The 23,194-nt window shown below is 43.3% G+C and overlaps 1 protein-coding gene across 2 annotated transcripts in view; it reads left to right on the forward strand.

Annotated features, from left to right (window-relative positions):
* Positions 1-4,708: 4,708 nt before the first annotated feature.
* MGAT4D (MGAT4 family member D) overlaps positions 4,709-23,194 on the forward strand; it is a 40,498-nt gene continuing 22,012 nt past the window's right edge. The window contains exons 1-3 of one of the 2 annotated variants that reach the window (XM_083755776.1): positions 4,709-4,916; positions 17,089-17,250; positions 20,800-20,940. In XM_083755776.1, coding sequence (XP_083611902.1) covers positions 4,826-4,916; positions 17,089-17,250; positions 20,800-20,940 — 394 coding nt within the window. In that variant the 5' untranslated portion in view covers positions 4,709-4,825. The remainder of the gene's footprint in view (positions 4,917-17,088; positions 17,251-20,799; positions 20,941-23,194) is intronic. The other variant, XM_083755777.1, reaches the window with a different exon arrangement.

Here is a 23,194-nt window from a genome sequence, read left to right on the forward strand (position 1 = left end):
TTTCAGTCCTGGAGGTGTTGCTAAATATGATTAGAAAGGACCGGTTGGTCCAGGGAATTGAGGTCGGAGTGAAACAATATAAATTGAAAGCATTTGCAGATGACTTGGTATTAACACTTCAGGAACCAGTCTCCAGCACTAAAAGAGTGTTAGAATTAATTTCTGATTTTGGTCGGGTGGCGGGGTTTAAGTTAAATAAGCAAAAAACCAAGGTTTTAGCAAAAAATTTGACAGTTACAGAAACAGATGAGTTCTCTAAAGAAACGGAGCTGAATGTGGTTAAAAAAGTAAAATACTTAGGGGTGTACTTGACCTCCAAAAATTTGAATTTGTTTAAAGATAATTATGAGAAATGCTGGTCAGAAATCAAAAGAGACTTGGATATATGGTCAAGACTGAAACTTTCCTTGTTAGGCCGAATAGCTGCTGTAAAGATGAATGTATTGCCGAAAATGTTATTTTTGTTTCAGGCCCTACAGATCGTGGACAAGGTGGAATGTTTTGGAAAGTGGCAGAAGGATATTTCTAAGTTTGTTTGGCAGGGCAAAAAGCCCCGAATAAAGTTTAAAATATTAACTGATGCGAAAGAAAGAGGGGGATTTGCCCTGCCAGACTTGAGGCTATATTATGAATCTGCAGCCTTCTGCTGGTTGAAAGATTGGATTTTATTGGAGAACACTGATGTCCTGGATCTGGAAGGGTTTGACAATGCGTTTGGGTGGCATGCATATTTGTGGTATGACAAGGCCAAAGTGCACAAATTGTTTAAAAACCATATTGTCAGAAGAGCAATTTGGAGGGTCTGGATAAAATACAAAGACTTATTGGAGAGTAAAACTCCGAGGTGGCTCTCACCGGTGGAGGCCAAGGCACGTAAGAGACCCAACATGGAGGCCCATTGGCCTAAATATTGGGAAATAATTGAAAAAACCGGAGACAATTGGAGGTTGCTAAGTTTGGAGAAATTGAAAACTAAGGTACGAGATTGGTTGCACTATGCGCAAATTCAAGAGGTATTTAAAATAGATAAAAAAGTTGGATTCCAGGTGGAAAAATCGAAACTAGAGACTGAATTGTTAGAGCCAAAAAGTAAACTACTTTCGAGAATGTATAACTTGCTGCTTAAGTGGAATACACAGGATGAGACAGTCAAATCCGCAATGATAAAATGGGCACAGGATGTGGGGCATAACATTATGTTTGCAGACTGGGAAAGGTTATGGAACACCGGTTTGAAATTCACGGCATGTACTGCCTTGAAGGAAAATATTATGAAAATGGTATACCGGTGGTACATGACCCCAGTCAAGTTAGCCAAGATATATCATCTGTCTGACAACAAATGTTGGAAATGTGGAGAGGCGGAAGGGACATTCTTCCATCTCTGGTGGACCTGCCCGAAAGTGAAGGCCTTCTGGGAAATGATCCATAATGAACTAAAAAAGGTATTGAGATTTACCTTACCTAAAAAACCAGAGGCCTTCCTTCTGGGCATGGTGGACCAGAGAGTGCTTAAGAAGGACAGAACCTTTTTTATGTATGCTACCACAGCAGCAAGGATCCTGATTGCAAAATACTGGAAGATACAAGATTTACCCACGCTGGAGGAATGGCAATCGCAGTTGATGGACTATATGGAATTGGCTGAAATGACTGGCAGAATCCGAGACGTGGGAGAAGAAACAACTGAGGAGGATTGGGAAAAGTTTAAGGACTATTTGAAAAAACACTATAAGTTGTATGAATGTTAAAAAAAATGCACCTTTCAGGAAATTCCAGCTTCAGCAAATGTAAGTTATTGGAATGAAAATTAAGACACAAGAATTCAGAGGTAAAATAATGAAATAACTTTATTGTGTTTAATATAAAACATATAAGAATTGAGCGACAGTAAAATTGAAAATAGGGAACATGATAAAATGGAAGTTACAATAAGTTTTGAAATAAGTTAACAAATTGCTGACGCCTTATAAGACAGAGAACGCAGGGTTCGGAGGATGTGAGGAAGTCCTTTAGGTTAGATGGAAAAAGAATATGGAAATTTGTTATTTATATTTCTCTTTCTTATAACCACTCTTTATTCTTTTTTCTGTATTTCTGTACCTTTAAAAAAGCAATAAAAAAATGTTTTAAAAAAAAAAATAAAATGCATCTCTGGATTATTTGTGGGGCATAGTAATTTGTTCATCCCCCCCCCCCAAATATAGTCCACCCCCCCACAAGGTCTGAGGGACAGTGGACCGGCCCCCTGCTGAAAAAGTTTGCTGACCCTGATGTACACATACTTACAATGGCATTTGGCAGATGTGGATACAACCCACATTGCCACAACTGCTTTAATCTGTTTACATTTGTTTTCAAATGAACATACTTTAGGATAATGCAGAATCAATTTGCAATGAGCCTTTATTTTTGGTACTGAAACTAGCTACTCTAAATCTAAATAAGCTGGTGTCAGTGGTATCAGAGAACTTCACTTATACTAATCAATATTTCATCCTGACCTTTGACCATGCCTTCTACATGGATTATTCTACAAGGATAATGACATCTATTTGCATCATACTTGCTTGTGATCCTTGGCAACTAAATGTACATAGCAAAATGTACATTCAAATACACAGCTCTGGGGTACAATACCAGACTGATTTTTCATGGATTAGTGAAATTTTTTATCTATACTTAGATGTTGCCTAGCACTCATTCATCTGAAAGAAATAGGCACAACATATATAGGATATACTTTAATATACTTGTCTTTTGTCAAATATTACCATTGCCTTTACTTCAGGAGCCTGCCTAAAATTTGAAAACTGAATCACCTTGCTTTATTCAGAAAAAAGACACATTGTACAATATGCAGTTGTGTAATTAGTTTATAAAACTGAACCACACCATACAACAATGTTCTACAATGTGAATAATGCACAGCTTAAATACATGATTGGCTACAATGATAATTATGTGCTAATAATAAAGAGACGAGTCTTACTTATATATGGCAGAGGCATCAAATAACTGTTTAGAATTCCTTTGTTCCCATTCTCTCTTCACTTTCAGTGAGGTTTTTTATTCCAGAAATCACACTGCAAGCTCTATAGGGCAGACTATCTATTTATGTTGCTCATTACAGACTCTAGTACACTCATGGGTACCATGAACAAATAATAATCATTTATGATTTATAATGACTATTAAGAGGGGCAATAAAACTGTCCTTGTAAACTGCTAAATAAAGGAAGGTCACACGGATGAAAGTTAAGTAGCTTAATGTATAGCTTTAAAGTGCTCCTGCTACAAAGTACCCTTTGCAGAAGATACTTTCACCAGAATCTAAAATATAAAGGAAACAGTTTCCTCCTCTGTATCTTGTCACAATCTCAGTTGTCTAAGAATGGTGTATTTATTTATTGCATTTCTGCCACCATGCGGGAAGAACACATAAGCATTTTTAGTTGCTGTTCTACAACTTTCCCTGGAGACTTGCCAATGTGTCAGCCTGAGAGCATATTGAACTTTCAAGATGGAAATGCAATTAATGTTTGTATTTAGGATAAATTTGAAACACTACATGCTCTGGCTAGAACTGGAATGAATGATTAAAAAGAAACTGCAAGTGCAATTGACACAGTGAGAACTTACGTGAAAATCAAAGAAAAAGAATATTGACTTTTAAACCTCAAAATGCTCATTTCATCAAACAAATGGAGCACTCTGCTTCTTTAGGCTTTGCAGAACTCTGGGTCCTTCACCGAGACTGAAAGGTCGCAATGCTGATTTTAATTTCCCTATGACTTCTGTGCCTTGACCTTGCCTTGAAGAAGGACTTGCTCAGTTTTCATAAAGCAATATTGAAAATACTTAAGATATAGAAACCACATTCAAATAGCAGTACAGATATCTGAAAAAGTTGCATCGGTGAACAAGGGATACATTTCCATTCATATTTCTAAAGAGTCAGTTAAAAAAAAAATAACACCACTGACGCAAGAAGGTATGCTTTACTGGGCCAAAGTAGTGCCATAGCTAGAGCTGCAGCAGTTTCAGTTGCCCGGGTCAACATGCAAACCCCTGGAATTGCTACGTCACAATACTCCGCGCGTTCGAACAGAAATGTGCCAAAGTTCTCCCGACTGCACTTAAGAATGAGGGCGGGTATCGCTGCCTTTTAAAATTCAGGCGCCAGACCTATCCCTCTCCAACCTCTCACTTTGGCCACTTGCCCACAGGGTCTGCAATTCAAATGTCTCCGAGAAAGCGAAGCAGGTTGCACAGGTTGTTGACTTATACATTAAAGCGGGAGGGAGGGGCGGCGGCGGCGGCGACTCTTCCCTGATTGGGCTCGCGGCTCCAGCGATTCCCTCCGGGGAAGCGCCAGAAACATTTCAGTCGCTCTTGGATGAGAGAGAGATGGTCGATGCCTTGCGCCACAAGTTCCTGAAGGCGTGAGAAAGAGCTGAGGAGGAGCTGGACCTGCGTTGCTGGAGCAGCAGCCAAGGCTGAGAGAGATAAGCGCGCAATCGGATCCCCGCACCTGTGAACTTGGCTAGGCGCCTTTCGGCAGATAATAACTCTTCCCAGAGGGGCAACGAGGCGTGAGGGGAACAAACAAACACAACACACACACACACACACACACACACACACACACACACAGCCGCCACCGCCGCCGCCTCAGGGCGTCAAGCAAAACACCGCGGGCGAGCGGGACAGCCAGACGCAGCTGCACGAAGCCAAACAAAGGCGGTGAGGCGACGGGCAGAGCAGCGCTTCTAGGCGCCACCGCCGGCGAGGACCTCGGGCAGCCTCGCCGGGGGGCCGAGAAATGAGGCTCCGTCTGACCAGCGCCTTGACGTTTGTGTGCCTCAGCGCGCTCTTCTCCTTCGCCTGGTACGCCGCCCGGAGCGGGAGCGGAGGTGAGAAGCGGGAAAAGGCGGGCGGAGGAAAGTCTGCTGCTGGCGCGCGCCCCGGCCCAGCCTGGGGCAGGAGGAGGAGGGCTTGGCTAGTTGGCGGGAAAGAGATGAGGGAAGAAGGCCCCCTTCGGAGGAGACGGGCGGCACTGCTGCGCCTCGCTTCTCCCAGGAAAAGGGGCTGAGGAGGCGCACCTGGAGGCTCCTCCGGGCCACGGCTCCCAACTCCCGCTAACCGCCACCTGCGCGGGCGGCGGCTGTGCGCGCTCGTCTCCAGCAGCAGCCCAGATCCCGGTTGGTTCTGATCGGCCGGGGGCTGCTCTCCGGGCTCCGGGGGTCTGGATGGCGTTTGCCTCTTATAGGTCCTGAACTCCTTTTGTGGGTTGTGCCATCTGCGGGGTCCCAGCGATTTTCTCTGCCGTATGGACGAAGTAAGATTAGCACGGAGAGCTGCATAACTTTGCTGCATGGTTTGTGGGTTTTGGTGTCCTGAATTGATGTCTTCAGCTAAACACCCTGTGCGGACAACTCGTTCCTTGAATGCTGTGACAACAACGCAGCTGTTTAAATGCGTGCCAGTCACTAATCACACTTGATGCAATGTGCATAGCTGTCAACTTTTCCCTTTTCTTGCGAGGAATCCTATTTGGAATAAGGGAATTTCCCTTTTTAAAAAAGGGAAATGTTGACAGCTATGAATGTGTGGGTGTGTTTTTTTACTCCTTACCCAAATTCAGAAAGTTGTAGTGGCCCAGAATAATGAATGTATCGCAGACACAAAAATGACTAGTATGCCACTGAAGCCACCCTAATGGGGCTGAACAGTGATGTGCCAAACAGCTTTTCCTGCTAATTACTAATTGTTGAGACATTGCATTGGCTACATGCACAGTGATGGTTGATGCCCAGAATAATCACTCAAATTGGCTCTTCTATAGAAATATTTTAAAATTAGAGTGCTTGTGGGATTTGAGGATATTTACTTTTTGTATCTGTGCCACTGCCACTTGGTGGTAAAAGAATAGTAATAGATTTCTCTTATTACCATTCACTCCATGAATTTCCATGGAATTATTTATTTATTGCACTTGTGCCTTGGGGTGTATGGGGTGTTAGGGAAGAGGTAGTACCTCTGGTGAGGAACATGTCGTGCTCCTTCTGGCGTACTTTGTCCACCTTTCATCCCCACCCTGCACTCAGTTCTCACCTGTGGCTCCTAGAAGCTGTCAACATGCATCAGTATCCACACACCAGGAAATGGCTTTGACTGGTGGGCTAAACCAAATGAGGGTAGCTGATGGGTCTCAAACCCTTGGTGATTTAAAGACTTCTCCTGCATGTGAAGACAGACTGTAAAGGATTGAGAGCACAAGACCAATAGTGGGTCCAATGGTTAAGTAGAAGGCGGCAGTTTTTGCACATGTTGTAGAGGGAAGTGAGGGGCAGATGGGGCTCATCATTCTGGGGAGGTAGCCCATCTCTGCTGCCTTGTGGGATATCTTTGGGAGAAGAAAAAAGCCTAAGAAGTAAGCCCTACACAAATCTGCGGTGGAGTCCCTCAGACAGTTGGATGGTGCCTTTTATGGCTCCTTCTGGACCATGGGTAAACAAACAAACCCCTGTGATGCAAAATATGAGTCAGCAATATCAAATATGAGTCAGCAATATCAAGATCAACACGATGGCCAGAAACAATTACAATGTGAAAAACTTTATGGACTAATTCAAAACATCAAAACTAAAAAACTGAAGGACTTCCAAAGACTTTCAGAGACTTCAGTTTTTCACATTGTAATTGCTTTTGATATTGCTGTCTTGTCATCTGGGCAACTCAGGATCTCCATACACGCTGCCCAGGCTTGTGCCCCAAGGAGGTCACTTCGGTGCTGCTAACACAGCAATTTGACTCCATTGTCCCTTGAGACAGATGGATGCCAACAACAAGCACTTGTACCCCACTCTTCAGCCAAAAAGGCTCTCAGAGCAGCTTGCATGTTGTCAATTAAAACAAGATGGTGTCTGCGGGCTTACAATCTAGGAGACAGAACACAAATGGAAAAGAGGATGGGGAGGAAAGAGGCAGAAAAGCAAATGGGGGGGCAGTTCTTAAAGTTGAATAGTTCTTATAATGATCAGCTGGAATGAAAATGGTTTAGGGATGGGAGACACCTGATAGAGCTGGTCCTTCACCAGAGCTGATGGAATGAACCAGGTTTCCCATCTCTCCCACTGAGGAAGCTTCCTGGAATGGTCGCTACCAGGTGAAAGCTGAGGGTGTGTGTTTCTGTGAGAACGAGAGAGGGAGGGAGGGAGGGAGGGAGAGAGGGAGGGAGGAAGGAAGGAAGGAAGGAAGGAAGGAAGGAAGGAAGGAAGGAAGGAAATAAATGATATATATAGTATGGCTTGGATTCTATGATAAGTAAGTTGAGGAAGTTTATGGAAGGAAGCTTCCCCTGCCTCCATTCCACATTGCTCAGGAGGGCCTCCACTGTCTGGAGAGGCTTTTCAGAGGCATAGGTGGCCACTGGGGAGGGAAGAGGTGGGAAATATTATTTCCATGAACTTCTTAAAGTTAACTTATCTTAGGATCCAAGCCATTGTATGAATGTTTTCTTATGTTATGCTGCTTTTAATTTAGTTAAATAGATAAATTTGGAGAATATCTGTAGTGACCAAGCATGTGAGCATGATTTATGAGATCATTGTTAGGTTCTAATATGTTATGTCCTACTCTATGTAAATGAGAGATAAAGAGTTCTTTTTGATTTTAACATTCTTGGCTTAACTGCAAAGTGAAAGTCGATATATTTCTTGCCCCTGAGATTTAAATTGACTAATCTTGTGGTACTGTACTTGTGACTCTAGGACATTCAGTCATATATACACATGATGGGATTAAGTCTCATTGAACTTTACAAGGAGAAAGGAAACAAAACTACCTGCACATGGAACACATGTGGGAAATTGAGCACATTGCTAACATTTCTCCGCTATAACCTTAATTGATACCTCACCTTGGAATCAAGACACAGACATCCAATACAAAATTCCATACCAACCTGCAGACTTCTTAATTTTTTTTTGGGGGGGGGGGAGACTAAATCACTGAAAGGTGGAATCAGGCTAGTTACTTTAACACGAGGAAAATAGTGCCTGTACATTTTGCCTTGTATCTTAGGTTCTACAAATGCTTGAAACTCCCCCCACCCCAGTTGTTTTAACAGTGAAAGCTGGGAATCTGTGTCTAGACTAAACTATTTTGCTTTAATACTCTTTCCAACCCATAAGTGGGCTTCATCACACAGGGGAAGCACTCTTTGCCCATGTAGGCTCATGTAGGTAAGTTCTTTGCTGCCAAAAGCCAGGCTCTCCATTGCACCCATTGCCACTGCTGGCTAAACACTCACAAGTGCGTCTGCCTTGCAATATCACAGCTTGGGTGCATGGAGCAAATTAAAGAGCAGTTTCACTACAACCATAAAAAAGGAAGTACATATATAATCACTACAGTGTCTCCCTCCACAGGAAGGAGACTGTGGCATGAACACTGGCTGAGCACCCAGGTGGCACCAATCCACCTTCTCTCTCACTGCCTCACAAACTTCCACTGTGCATCTAGGTTCAAGGACTGTGTGTTCCAGCTGCTGACAATTGCTCATTATTCTTTCCCTGTGTTTCCCTGTACTTACACTGGTCATTCTCCCACAAATACAGGATCCATCCCACACCATGTTCTGTGTTAATCCCATGACAAGCAGGGCCCAGGATGCTCCTTGCTGTTCCTGCACAGGGTTGAGTAGGGATATCTCCTGCTTGCCAATCCTATTCCCTGTAAGTGGGGCACTGAAGGCTGCTGCTCTCAGTGTGCCTGTGGCTGCACTTGCATGCCCTGGCCGCTCCCCTTGACTGCTTCCGGAAAGAGTATTTTCTTCCCAGGGTGGGTCTTGAATCCTTATCTCAGGAGCTCTGTATGCAATCTCTCCAGGCTCTCTGCCCAGGGAGCTATGTGTGTATTATGTTGTATAGGCTCTCCTCTCCTCAGGAGCCTAAGGGGGGTTGCCTGTAGGGATTCCTGGGACTTGCAGTAGTGGGGTCTTGGCTGGTTGTGCCAATGGTACTGGTAGAGCAGAGGCACTGTGGCATTATCATGTGTGTTATTTATGCGGTAATGCAGGGATGCATGTGCTAGCAGTACGTGGCTTTCATTGTGTGTTCATTGGGTACCTCTGTATGTGGGCAGTATGCTCTGTATGTGGGCATAGTCACTGCTTGATTGTTATTGACAGAGCTAGCAGCACCATTTTTATTTTATTTTTTTCTGGTTGTGTATTCCCCTCCCCTTTCCTTCCAGTACAAGGATGTGTTGGAGATGGTGTCTGTTCCAGTGACAGAATGGTGGGGTCTCTTTGGTTCCAGAGTAATGCAAAGCTGTTCCATTATTGTAGGATTTATTAGAAATTGGGGCATCCAATCCTTAGATTATGAACAAGAGGCAGTTCTGTCATACACAACTAGCAGAAATTCAGTTGAAAAGTAGGAGGGTGCCAGGCAGATAGAAGACAGAACAAATGGAGATATACCGTATTTTTTGCTCTATAAGGCTCACTTTTTCCCTCCTAAAAAGTAAGGGGAAATGTGTGTGCGTCTTATGGAGCGAATGCAGGCTGCACAGCTATCCCAGAAGCCAGAACAGCAAGAGGGATTGCTGCTTTCACTGCACAGCAATCCCTCTTGCTCTTCTGGCTTCTGAGATTCAGAATATTTTTTTTTCTTGTTTTCCTCCACCAAAAAGTAGGTGCGTCTTGTGGTCTGGTGCGTCTTATAGAGCGAAAAATACGGTAAATACAAAAACTTAACTGTGGAGCACTAGCCAACTAGCTTGCGCGTGACATTTTGGGTCAAGTTGACATAGTTGCACTTGTGCAATGTTGACAACTTGTGCAATGTTGACAAGTTGACAATTTCGTTGCACTTGTGCAATGTTGCACTTGTGTAATGACAATAAAGAATCTATCTATCTATCTATCTATCTATCTATCATAGGCATTTTAAACAAATATGAGACAAAAAGACTGCATGTTCTTTCTTTGTGTGTTGCTTTTTGTTCCTGCTTGCCTTCCTGACTTCTTAATAAATATAATCCCCATCTGTACATACCACTCAAACCACAGTTTGCAGTGTGTCCCAAGTAGACGTATAAGCAAATCGGACTGATAAGATTCAAACATACCAGCTTTTCTTCCACATAAATGTGCTTAGAATTGGGGTAGTATTGAAAAGTGGTACACAAGAATGCCTAACAAGACAGACAGCTAAAGCATTGGGTAGCAGTCTCTTATCTAGCCTCCCTCACGTCAAGTTTAGGTTGATGTTCCAAGTGGTGAATCTGTCCCCATAGAATGGCAGTGAGCCAGTATGGAAACTAAACTAATTCATGAGTCTCCCAAATAAATCCGTAATAATTGACAAGTGCTACATGAAGCATTCACAAAACACAATACATGTTTTATTACGGCTTTTCTCCTTGTGAAAATAGATCTTCTACAAACATAATCTTGAGCTACTCTTAAGAGTCTTACGTGAAACTGAATAGGGTGATTTGAGGGGGGGGAAACAAAATGAAATTGCATGTTGAAGAGCTGATTATCTAGAAAGGCAGTCTTCTAATATGGTATCATTACAGGATATTTAGTTAGAAAAGGATTGACCAAAAAGCAGGCAGAGGAAGCAAGAGGAAGGCTGCGCAAACCTCTGTCGAGGGATGCCCAGCCATCGATCCAGACATCTAGCGCACCAGAAGCCCAGAGGGAAACCCGCTGGGAAAAGACCTCGCCTTTTTCAATTTTCAATTTCTTATTTCCTTTTTGTGTGCATGTGTGTTTTACTATTTTTTCCCCTTCTATTTTTAAAAACATATATATATATCAACTTTTTATATTATATTATTATCATTAACTCTATCCTCTAATTTTTTAAAAAACATAAAACTTGCCCCCCTTTCATATATTTTAAACCCCCCCTTTTCCCCTTTCCCCTTCCCCAAGTCTTCAGCCCTTTCATTAAATTATTATTACTACCATTTTAAAAATACATCCATATATTACTTAGAAACACATTTTCCATCCCCTCCCAAAAAGGGGGGGACTTTTGTTGTTGCTCCTGCTGCTGCTGTCCCCTTTCCTTCCTTCCCAATATTTTTTACTTTATTTTTACCAGACAATCTACCCTCTCTAATATATTTTCCCTATTTTCTGTATTTGTTTTATTTTTATCCCATTCTCTACCCTCATTTCTATTCTTTGAAAAAAGGAGGAAACATTTTTCAATTACTATTTTTTATCATTACCCTTTTTTCCAAACAAAATTCCTTTTTATTATTATTACTATCATTATTATTATTCTTTTCCTTTTAGTCCCCCTTTAGTTTCTTCATTTGTCTGTTTTTGAGGGGGAGCCTTACCTTCCCCCATTGTCCTGCAACTATTACCATCCCCTCTAAAAATTAAAATAAAATAAAATAAAAATATTCCCCCCCCATATCAGTGCTATTGCCACTAGTTTCCTTCCCCCCTCCCTTTTTCTTTTCATAGAATTATAGAACTGTAGAGTTTTCCTTTTCTTTTCCTTTCCTCCTTCCCCCTTTCCCCCCTCCTTCTCTTTAAAAGAGCACATACATACACGAACACACACAACACACACACACACACACACACACACACACACACTATTATATTATATTTGCCCCTCTCAGAGGGCTTTCTATATATTTTCATTTCTACATTATTTTACCTTTGGCATTTGATATACAAATACTACTGCCAGGCATCACAACTTCGACATCTTCAGATCTCTCATCTCCCCTCCCCACCCCCCTGCTTTCCCTCTTTGATTTAGTCTGCTTTTCTAGTACATCTTACCCTCCTAACCCTAAAATCTACATACACATACCTCCCCACACACTTTCATTAGTAATCCCCCCTCCCCAGGGGTCTTTTACCTCATACTATAACTAGAACAACCACTGCAACCAAGCATTTTCATCTTTCTTTGTCCCTTCCCCCCTTTTCTTTCTTTTCTTTTCTTTCTTTCTTTCTTTCTTTCTTTCTTTCTTTCTTTCTTTCATCTCTCCCTTCTTTACTTTACTCTGACTTCCATCCCTCCCCTCCCCTGCTTCTCCCCCTTTCCTCCCCTCCTTTTTCACCTTCAACATCTACATTGCTTTGTTGGGTTCTGCTCCTGAACACATCCTTGCCAACCTTAAATTCCTAATTCTTTACTACGAACCCCTAACCCCTCCCTCCACCCTCGACTGGACCCCAATACTCCTTTCGTGAGTACCTGTGCACAGACGTGTACACACAGGTGCACCCACAAATAACCCCCCCAAACATACACTCTCCCTCTGACCCCACCCCACCAATCTCTCATACCCCTGCCTACCAACCCCTTTACGTGAACCGTCTGTCTGTTGGCTTACTCATCTGTCTACTCGACTGCCCCACCCCATCCCGGCAACACTGCTGAGGAGACTGCGGGAACCCCAGAGAAGCCTTTAAAGCACAGCCCAGATGGGACACTAATCACGCCTAATCCAGACACTCTGTAAAAGCCACCAGTCAACAATGCCTGTTCAGCTTAACAGCTCAGCAACACCCAGGAACCACCACCACCAGCGCAACTCCTAACCACAACAAGCCCTGCTCCAAGAGGATGCCAAGCAGATTTGAAACCAAAAACACCAATGAGACTGTGATGACAACAACCAGGGAGATGGCAAACAGCACCAAGAACACAACCCCCCCCCCCAAGATGACAACGACCCAGCAACAAAACAAGAACCGAAGGAAGTGAAAATGAGACTAACAGAACTATTGAAAGCGTTCAGTGACATGACTTCCAAAGTGGAAACTCTAGAAAACAAGAACCAAATACAAGAAAGAATAATAGAGAAGTACCGAGAGGAGAACACACGTGTCAATAATAAATTGGCTAAACTGGAAAGCCACCTGGAAACAATAGAAATGGAAAATACAGCCATGAAAATCAAACAGGCAGACCTTAAAGACCGTAGTATACGCTGCAACATCCGCTCCCGCAACTTTTCTGAAAAAGTGGAGGAGAAAAGCCCACCAGACCTAATTGTACCCTGGCTGAAAAATACAATCCCAAACCTGACACTTGAGGTAAACGACCTGGAGAGGGCTCACAGAGCCCTAAAACCTATGCCGAAACCCAACGCCCCCCCCCCCGAGACATCATTGTATGCTTCACACGCTACAAAAAGAAAGAAGAGGTATGGAACAACCTCAGAAACTCAACAACAAGCCTTTGATATGGAGACAACCCCATATTGGCCTTACAGGATTTATCTCAGGACACCCTAAATCAGAGTAAAACCTACGCCCATGCACCCAGCGTCTCCAACAAACAGGGATCAAGTACCGATGGGGCTTCCCCTTCTGCCTTATAGTAACAACCAACACAACACAACACAACACAACACAACACACGGCTGCCAACTAACCTGAACCTTGAACTCAACCCTCCACTGGAATGGCAACCAACAGACGCACCGAGTGACAGTCATGACCACCACGATGAAACAACAACAACATCAAACAATTGGATGACAGTAAAGAGGAAAAAGAAGCAACAGAAGCGACACAACAATGCAAACCAGCACAGCCAACCACCACCACACACAGAAGCATCCCGCCGAACATGCAGCACAAGACAACAGACCAGGATCAACCAAACCAACACATCACAGATGGACGACCCTACAACAACAACCACAGCTGAATGAAGCACCCAGAAAACACCTCAAACTGAAGGACTGGTGATTCCCCCCTCCCTCACCCCTCCCCCTAGGCCATAAATATAGCCAACACCAGCCCTACATCTCCACAGAGATTCCCACCCCAAAGCCAGTCCAGATGACTTCAAACCATATCCCCCACCACCCAACAACCCATAACCCACACTTTCAGCACCCCCCTACTCCATACTAAGGAAAAACAACTTCTCCAACCTTGATAAAATAACCCACAAACAGGCTAAAATCTGATACCCAATCAGCACAATGGTGGCACCAGAGCATACCAACACTCACATCTCCACTCCAACATGTTGCTAATAACATTGGCAACACTGCTTATGAACCCTATACTTGACATTGGCGTCACAAAGACGCTTAACACCGTCTCACTGACCACCCCCTATTGCAAATGACAGGGAGGATGGCCTGCCCCTGAACAAGGCCATCCACACCAGCTGAGACCTAGGACCAACCAGCTAAATGCCAGATGCCCCAAAATACCCCTAACAAACACCTATATGACTACATATAGGATACTCTCTATAATCTATCCCCCACTCTTTAACCTGAAATCTGATCCTAATCCCACTAATCCCCCACCCACCACACACTTTGTTAAACAACACAAAGTGAGAGACACAGGACAACCTGGACGAGTTGGCAAGGAATCACCCTACATAATAGATAAGCAAGATGGCTAACCTAAAAGCAATTACATTAAATGTGAGGGGACTGGGAAACCCCATAAAAAGAAAATGCACCACCTCATACATAAACACCATGAAACCACACATCGCCTTCTTACAAGAAATACACAACCCACCCAAAGGGAGCAAACTCCTGAGTGACCCCCGCTTCTGTCAACAATGGGCTGCACAAGCTATAATACTCAGTAGAGACCTGAACATCACTGCCACAACAGTCCTAAAGGACAAAAAAGGCAGATTCATTTTTGCTAAAGGGACACTAGATGGCAAAATTAAACTGACAATTGGCTCCATATATGCCCCAAACTCGAAACAACTAGAATTCTTCCAGAAGACACTAAACAAGTTCCTCTCCTTCTCTGAAGGGGAAGCAATCCTAGGAGGGGACCTCAACCTAAATATGAAAGGTATATCTCTGAAAGACATTCACCCTACAATCCGATGGGCAACCTTCCTCCGAAGGAAACCCCCAACAACTAGGGACTCTTACAAGTTACTAAAAATGCTAAAAAAACAGGGGTCTCTATGACATTTGGGGTGAGCAAAACCCAGGAGACACCAGCCATACATTCCAATCCGGACGCCATGGTACGTTGTCCAGACTGGACAGCATTCTGCTCACACAGGGTCTGATCCCCTCAGTGGAATCAACCAACATAGGTAACATTAAAATCTATAAGCAAAGTCCTACAGGCTCTCTCCATTCTACCAGGTTTCTGTTATATCAATCTTGTCCTCTAAGGCCAAGCACTCTAGTTCACCCATCTTGACTCAGAGGCTTCTAGTATTAGTGTATAAATACTCTGTCTCTGTCTTTTACACTTGCATTTTTGACTGTGATGTTCTGGCCTTTCTCAACTGCTGTCTGGTGCCCCTGCCTAGTTGTATACCTCTCACATTTAAACTGTCATCAATTTTTTCATTATGGCCGGGAGCTCCTGACGAGAAAAGCACTGTGTAGAACACAGTTGTAGAAGGTTATCCATGCTGACTGTTCTGCAGCACTTCTCATACTTCCATGTGTGCAGGGGTGATTTTTTTCTACACTGAGTGGTTTTATTATTTTGTGTGTGTGTAATAAAACATCTTTTTGACATAAATGCTCAGGAAGATTGCCAAAATATTGGAAGGTTTTTCTTTTGAAATATGTCTGGTTATATCCTTCCTTAAAATTGCATTCCTCCAACAGAGAATTGCTGTTAGCCATTAGTAGATCTATATATAGAACATAGGTGCATATTTTTCTCTCTCCAGGTATATACAAGAACTATTAACACAACAACAATATTCCCACAGCTGCAGGAGCTTCACATAATGATGTTGTTGCCCAAAGGCCTCACCTAGTATTTTTATGTACAGCCTCCACCTTCAGATTTGATAATAAAATCAAAGGCCAGACGTCTGTACACCTTGCATATGTCAAATTTCCATCTGAACAGGGAAACAACTGGAGGCATAGTCCTTAACAAGCTTTTATTATATAAGCTGATGCAGACAGTAACTTTGCACACATGAGCAGTAATAAATGGAAGTGGACCTATCGCTCATTGTAAATGCACACAAGATTGTAAAATGGTTACGTAAGCAGAAATCAAGTGCCGCCCGGCTGGGTAGCTCACCTGTTTTACATAGTCAGTTCAATGCTAGCTCGGTAGAAGGAAGTACTTTTGTTGATACTGTTTGAGTTGGAACAAGACGCTATGTTGGATATCCACACACCCCCTTTAAAAATTCCAGTTCTCCTGAGTTCCTTTCTCATTTGGATAATAACTCTTGCTCACTTGTGGCAAGTGCAACAGCTGCTTCTTATCCCTCTTGTTGACATGGGGGCGTCAGATGTGGGAAAGAAACAGGAAGTGTTATTATTGCCAAAGAGCTATGTAAAATATATTGTTGACGGAGGGTGTTCAGTCACTGGGGCTGAAGAAGCAACAATGTGCACCCTAAAAGTAGCGCCCTGTCACTGTTTTCTACTTACTTGATGGCTCTGGTAACCATGGGGACATGGGCAGATCAGGGACTTGCTTCGATTAGTAAACACTTATACAGCGCATTAATTATACATTAATTCAATAAGTGCTATACAATATTTAAAAGCCACCCCTGGAAGACAGGCTGTTTTGGATGTGTGTATACTGTTCCGTTAGCGCTACTGAAAAGCAAGCTCTGAATTCGACCTCATTCTACTGCTGTAAATTAGAAATTCCACTACCAGTTAGTTAAGTTTCCTCAGGTCAAAACCTGCATGAAATTCAGCTACATGTTGTTCAATGATCAGCAGGCTTTTGTAATAGCAGTGTTTAACAGGTTCATTGTAAGGCACTTGTGGGAGGCATAAATCACAATAGACTCATTCATCTATAGTCTGACTATGTGTTGGTGAGGAAAGGCATGGTCAATAATCCAGATTTATGGGAGGTTGGAGAGGAGGAGTGAGCTTTGTGAAGATTAGTTTATGTTTACACATTGCTTAAAATAATAAGTGCATTTATGTATAAATCCATAAAATACACAAAGGATTTAAAAAAGGGTGTGTATTTTCCACTCTTCCTTCTGTGAATGAATGATCAGTCTGAAAGTGTTTAACCCTTCTTATACTTAAGGAAATGAATTGCTTCCTTCTAAAGAAGATAATTTGCCTTTACAATTGCAGGAAGCGTTTTAGATTTGAACCAAAGACAGCTTTTGGAACTTCGCCAAAGACTCTTCTTTGCTGAAAAGGAAAACAAAAAAAGATCCCAAGAGCTGAACAGTGTCCTAAATGAAATCAAGCAATTCATTGGTGAGCTAGCCAGCGCTTCCGGAAATTTTACAGGTTTGTGTTGAGGGTTTTTTTGGGGTTTTTTAACAACTTGTAAAGTCATTACTTTCTCAGAAAGGAAACATGGATCTTAATGGAGGTATGTGGATTTTAATGGGAGCATGTGATGCGATGCTGGGCAATGGGAAGTCAGAAAGACCCAGAGGTGGGGAACAGAAGGCATAAGGGAAATCCAAGAAAGCAGAGAATAAGGCTGTGTACACACCAACTGAAAACACAGGTCAATAATTCTTTTTCTCATTTCTGATCAAAGCTGGTTTGTGGAGGAGACACATCAAAATGCAATATTTTAGAAGAAACTACAAGATAGATATTATTTATTAAATTTGTATGCCACCCTTCATCCATAGAACTCAGGGTGGTTCACAACATAAAAATACAAGATTAAAAGAACACAAAATATATGATAAAAACAAACTAATAATCCAACCTCACCCCCTCCAATAGCACATTTAAAAGGGTGTTGGATGTTAACCTGGTTGAAGAAGAACATTTTCACCTGGTGCCCAAACGTGCATAATGAAGGTGCCAGCTGAACCTCTCCGGGGAGAGCGTTCCACAAACAGGGAGCCACTGTAGAGAAGGCCCCATTCTCATGTTGCCACACACTGGACCTCTTGTGGAGGAGGCACACAAAGAAGGGCCTCAGAGAGTGATTTCAGGGTCAGGGTAGGTTCCTATGGAGAGAAGTGGTCTTTGAGGTACTGAGGTCTTGAGCTGCTTAAGGCTTTATAGGTCAAAACCAGCTCTCTAATTTTCAATTAAATGATAGCCTCTTATAAATTATTTGGGTATGATTGGGAAATAGAACGCAGTGATCTACCCCCACCCCACCCAGCAAAGTGTCTTTTTCACCTCAGTCTGAAAAAATATTTGTTCCGTTCACAAAATTTTATACAAGTGTTTATACAAAGGCTGTATATACTGTAATGCTTGCCTGAATTTTTCAGAGCCACAAGACATTCTAGAGTGCAGCACTTACCAGTTAACTTTGGAAAAAAGTTTCTAGAGGCTTACGGTGTTTTAAAACTAGGAGTTTATTTACAAATATACAGGTTGAGAATAAGTGAAGTCTCCAGAAGACAGTCAGATCCACTGCCCCAGATCAGATCAGCTCTCAGTGTTTCTCTGTGTCTTGCCAATCTGTCTCACTTTCCCATTTCAACCACACAGATAGAACCAGATTATACATCACCCTTAGCTGATGTTGTGGAAGCTCTACTTTTGCCCCATTCTGAAGTCTAAGAAAGATCCAGCTCCCTCCCTAAGGGATGTACCTGTTAATTTTGCCATCAGCTATATTATGGGAGTTTCCAGCAGTACTTCTGACTCTATTAGTCCTCTTCTGACCTAACCCTTATCTCAAAAAATATTAAGTGTTCCAGGCAGATCCATGCAGAGGTGGGGGCAGCCAGGTACACTTGCCCCAGGACTCGGAGGGCTAAGCTGGCTGGGGGTCTCTGCCAGGGACTGGCTGCTTTTTTGTTTCAGTTTATAACCTCATTCTAACAAGTCTTCCACCCCAGGCCTCAGAGAAGCTCTGCACAGGCCTGGTTCCAGGCTTTCTATCTTTAAAATGACACAATCTCTAGTAGCTGGGTTGTCACAATGAACCCACATGCAATAAATATCAGCCTTAGGCCAACGCATACCATTGGTCAATTCTGCCCTGTGTTTTAACCAGCAATTTATCACCAGAACTCAATAAGAAACTTTTACTCGATTTCTTCCTGGTGAGTCCTTTCCTAACTTTAATACATTGGCTCCCAGTACGTTTCCAAGCACAATTCAAAGTATTGGTGCTGACCTTTAAAGCCCTAAACGGCCTTGGTCCAGTATATCTGAAGGAGCGTCTCCACCCCCATCGTTCTACCCAGACACTGAGATGCAACGCCGAGGGCCTTCTGGCGGTTCCATCACTGCGAGAAGCCAAGTTACAGGGAACCAGGCAGAGGGCCTTCTCGGTAGTGGCGCCCTCCCTGTGGAACACCCTCCCACCAAATGTCATAGAGAACAACAACTACCAGACTTTTAGAAAACATCTGAAGGCAGCCCTGTTTAGGGAAGCTTTTAATGCTTGATGTATTAGAGGATTTAAAAAAAAAAATGGAAGCCGCCCAGAGTGGCTGGGGAAGCCCAGTCAGATGGGTGGGGTACAAATAATAAATTATTATTATTATTAGGCAGTGCTATCTGTTTGTTTGTTTTTATTTGATTGCATCGGTTATTGTTTCATAGGTTAAGTTGAAGAGAGGCAGTGACTGCCCCAAAGTCACTCAGTGAGCTTCATGGCTGAGTGCGGATTTTAACCCTGGTCTCCCTTGCTCAACCGTTCAGCTACTATACCGCACTGACTCTCTCACAGAGAATTGCCAAAATGACATAAAAAATGATTTTGGGACAGAGAAGTCTGAATTAAGCTGCAAAAGCAGGAATGAGGACTCGGGAGCATGGAACCTTCTTGCCACCTATAACTTACATTGTGCGAAGCTCCCATAATGTGCTTCCCCTTTAGCCAAGCTTTGACACCAGAATTTATCTCAAGAAGAACCGTGGGAGAGACACTATATATTATTTTGTGTACTGTTCTGCAATGATTGGATGAAAGGCAACACTCACTGACTCATGGATGTAGCCAGGATTTATGTTAGGGGGCAGGCTTCATGTTGGGGGGCGGGCGGGCAGAACCTCAGTTAGTTAAGCATTTTTATTGATTTGCTTGATTTAGGAGGGGGAAGCTGCCTCCTGTCCCCCCTGGCTACGCCCATGGTCTGACTTTAAAAATAAATGTCATATCTAACTCATGAAATAATTTACAAAGCAATCCTATGCTTGTACACTCAGAAATAAACCTCACAGAGTTCAATGATATTTACTCTGTGTCCCTGGTAAAATCTTTATCACACTGCAAAATGAGTTGTTTCACAGTACGGTGGTACCTCGGGTTAAGTACTTAATTCATTCCAGAGGTCCGTTCTTAACCTGAAACTGTTCTTAACCTGAAGCACCACTTTAGCTAATGAGGCCTCCTGCTGCCACTGCACCACAACTGCACGATTTCTCTTCTCATCCTGAAGCAAAGTTCTTAACCCGAGGTACTATTTCTGGGTTAGCGGAGTCTGTAACCTGAAGCATCTGTAACCTGAAGTGTCTGTAACCCAAGGTACCACTGTATGAGTAATATGTATATGTAGAGAACAGCAAAGCGATAAATTGTAAAGGACTTCTCCTAAGCAGGTAGGCTGGGAGACCCAATTGTAAGCTCCAGTCGATAGCCAGTGCATGAGATGTGAGCAGAAGGTACATGGCATTCTTAAGCTTAACATTGGAGGGGGTGGGTGGGAGAGGCCTGCTTCACAATAGTGGCCTTATGCCATAATGCTACACCATAAAGCTGCATGCTTTTAAAGTGTGCAGTTTGGACCTATTGGTATGCTATCAGCCATGATGTTATCTCAGTACTCTGAGCATGCTGGCATTTTAGGCAGTTATTTAAGTGTTTCGATTTTGAGTTCCAAAGCTCTTTTTTCCTTTCGCTTTAAGACTCTACGAAGTTGAACGTGTTGAGTCTCGCCAACAAGCTCCCTATACATCTTTCAAATATCCATTACTATCTGCCTCATCTCCAGGAGCATGAAGATGGTATTTATCCAAATGTTGTAATTGGACAAGGAAGGACTGGGGGTGAGAATATGTTTGTTTGCTTGTTTTTATTTTGTTGTTTGTTTGTATTTAGAGAGCAACCCTAAACTCCAGATTAGAACTGCCTTCTGGGAAGAGTTAGGATATGGTGGGTGTGCCTATCTGCCTCCCTCTGCCAGTGGAGGCTGGTCCATATGGGCAAATGGGGCTCTGCCCCACCATAGCAAATTCCTCCACTACTGCTTTCGATGGTGGGGGGATGAAACTGTAGTGATCTGCTGGGCTGCAACCCTCAGCAAAACTACACACACACACACACACACACACACACACACACACACACTTACTTTTTGCCCTGCTAATGCAAACTTGCAGAGCTTTAAGTGTGGTGTTAGATCTGCCACATAGCCAACTGTGTGCCAATCACATAGCTTGCTTTGCTGTGCTGTTGCATAGTGATTAGCATTTGTGGGAAACAGTGGGTTGTATCCAGATTTCTAGTGAGCAGAAAACTCTGCACACATGATACACCAAGTGGAAGAAGGGGTGCACACAATTTTTGCCAAATCCTCCTTCCTCCTGTAGCTGCTCCTGAACTTCATAAGAGGTGATGATGGGTGTGCAGGGAGACAGAGGTATCACCTTTCCCCTTCCTCTAACATAGCAGTTCTCAACCTGTGGGCCCCCAGATGTTGTTGGACTACAACTCCCATCATCCCTGAGCTCTGGCCTTGCTAGCTAGGGGTGATGGGAGTTGTAGTTCAACAACATCTGGGGACCCACAGGTTGAGAAAGGCTGCTCTAGCAGGAGCCTCTACTGGACCATCTGCAAACAGAATAAATGCTTCTGTTCATGAAAGGATGAGGCTGGATCCAGACCAGTGGTTATAATTACGTTTATATCATGCCCTTTCACCAGGGAAGTCAGGGTGTATACAGTTTTTGTAATATATTCCTAGAATCATATTTGTTATGAGTTTGCCGGCGCCTCATTGCTCCTAAATTCCTGGGTGCCAGATCCTCCCTTAAATTCCCAAGTCTAGTGGGTGTTGGAATTTAATTGGAGAATTAAGATGGGCTGTCAGATGTCGATTTTACCAGTGTCAATAAATAGAGGCCAAACCAGTTTTCTGGGCTCAGGAAAAAAGGATAAAGGGAAAGGGAAGCGCCATTAAGAAAGCCATAAAGAAGGCATAGGCTGTGCCAGACAGCAAAGGTGTGGAGCCCCTCCTTCCACAGAGTGATGGTGAGCAAAGAAAAAGCAGCGTTAAATTTAGGATTTGAGTGGTGGTAATGTGACTTATGAAAAAGAGGTTGCAGTCTGTTAAGCACAGCAAGCTGGAGAGCGGGGGCAGAGCACAATGTGGGCTGCCTGTTTTGAATCGGAGGCTGCAGTAGTGGGAGAGACCAGAGGCGGATTTAGGGCAGCATGATTGGTTCTGTTGCTCTGGGAGCTGTGCCTAGGGGCTGCTGCAGAGCTTCGCAACTATGAAGTAGTGACTTGAGCAGAGCAGAAAGCGAGAGGTGGGGGGACACACACACCAAATGTTTACCTTGCACAAGGCGCTGCTGAAATTTGAAAGACCAACAATCTGCCCCTGGAGAGATGGGACCTTCTTGGAGTGTAATGCTTTGAACCCCTCCATCATACGTGTAAATAAACCACATATCATAAAGAACTCCACATTCTCTGCTAGGCCTCATTTCTAAAGAAACAGGAACCCTGGGTAAGTGCCTGGACCCCTAGACCATCACACTGCTTGGAGACTGGGATGGAAAGAGAAGGAGAAGAGAGACAACATAAAAGTGCCACTTTTTTAAAGTTATCCAAGGTTTGTCCAGGGGGTACTTGCGGAATTTCCCAGATGAAGAGCTTTGCAAAAGCTTGGCAGGAGGAGGAAAGCACTTTTTGACTATTGCATTTTTCTCTTGCTGCTTCTGTTTAGTATACAGAAGATAGGCCCTTCTTTTGGTCTGTCTTCTCAGGCTTCAAGTCTCTCTCACATGCACCTTTTGTGCATTGTTATCTCATTTTGCCCTCACAGTAGTTCTATTACTCTGTGCTTCTTCTTGTTGTTGTTGTTTAGTCGTGTCCTCCTCTTCGTGACCCCATGGACCAGAGCACGCCAGGCCCTCCTGTCTTCCACTGCCTCCTCCAATTTGGTCAAACTCATGTTGGTAGCTTCGAGAACACTGTCCAACCATCTTGTCCTCTGTCATCCCCTTCTCCTTGTGCCCTCCATCTTTCCCAACATCAGGGTCTTTTCCAGGGAGTCTTCTCTGTGCTATTCTTTGT

Source organism: Podarcis gaigeae (genome assembly GCF_964106915.1).
Source record: "Podarcis gaigeae genome assembly, chromosome: 9".
In the NCBI taxonomy this organism is placed as follows: Eukaryota; Metazoa; Chordata; class Lepidosauria; order Squamata; family Lacertidae; genus Podarcis; species Podarcis gaigeae.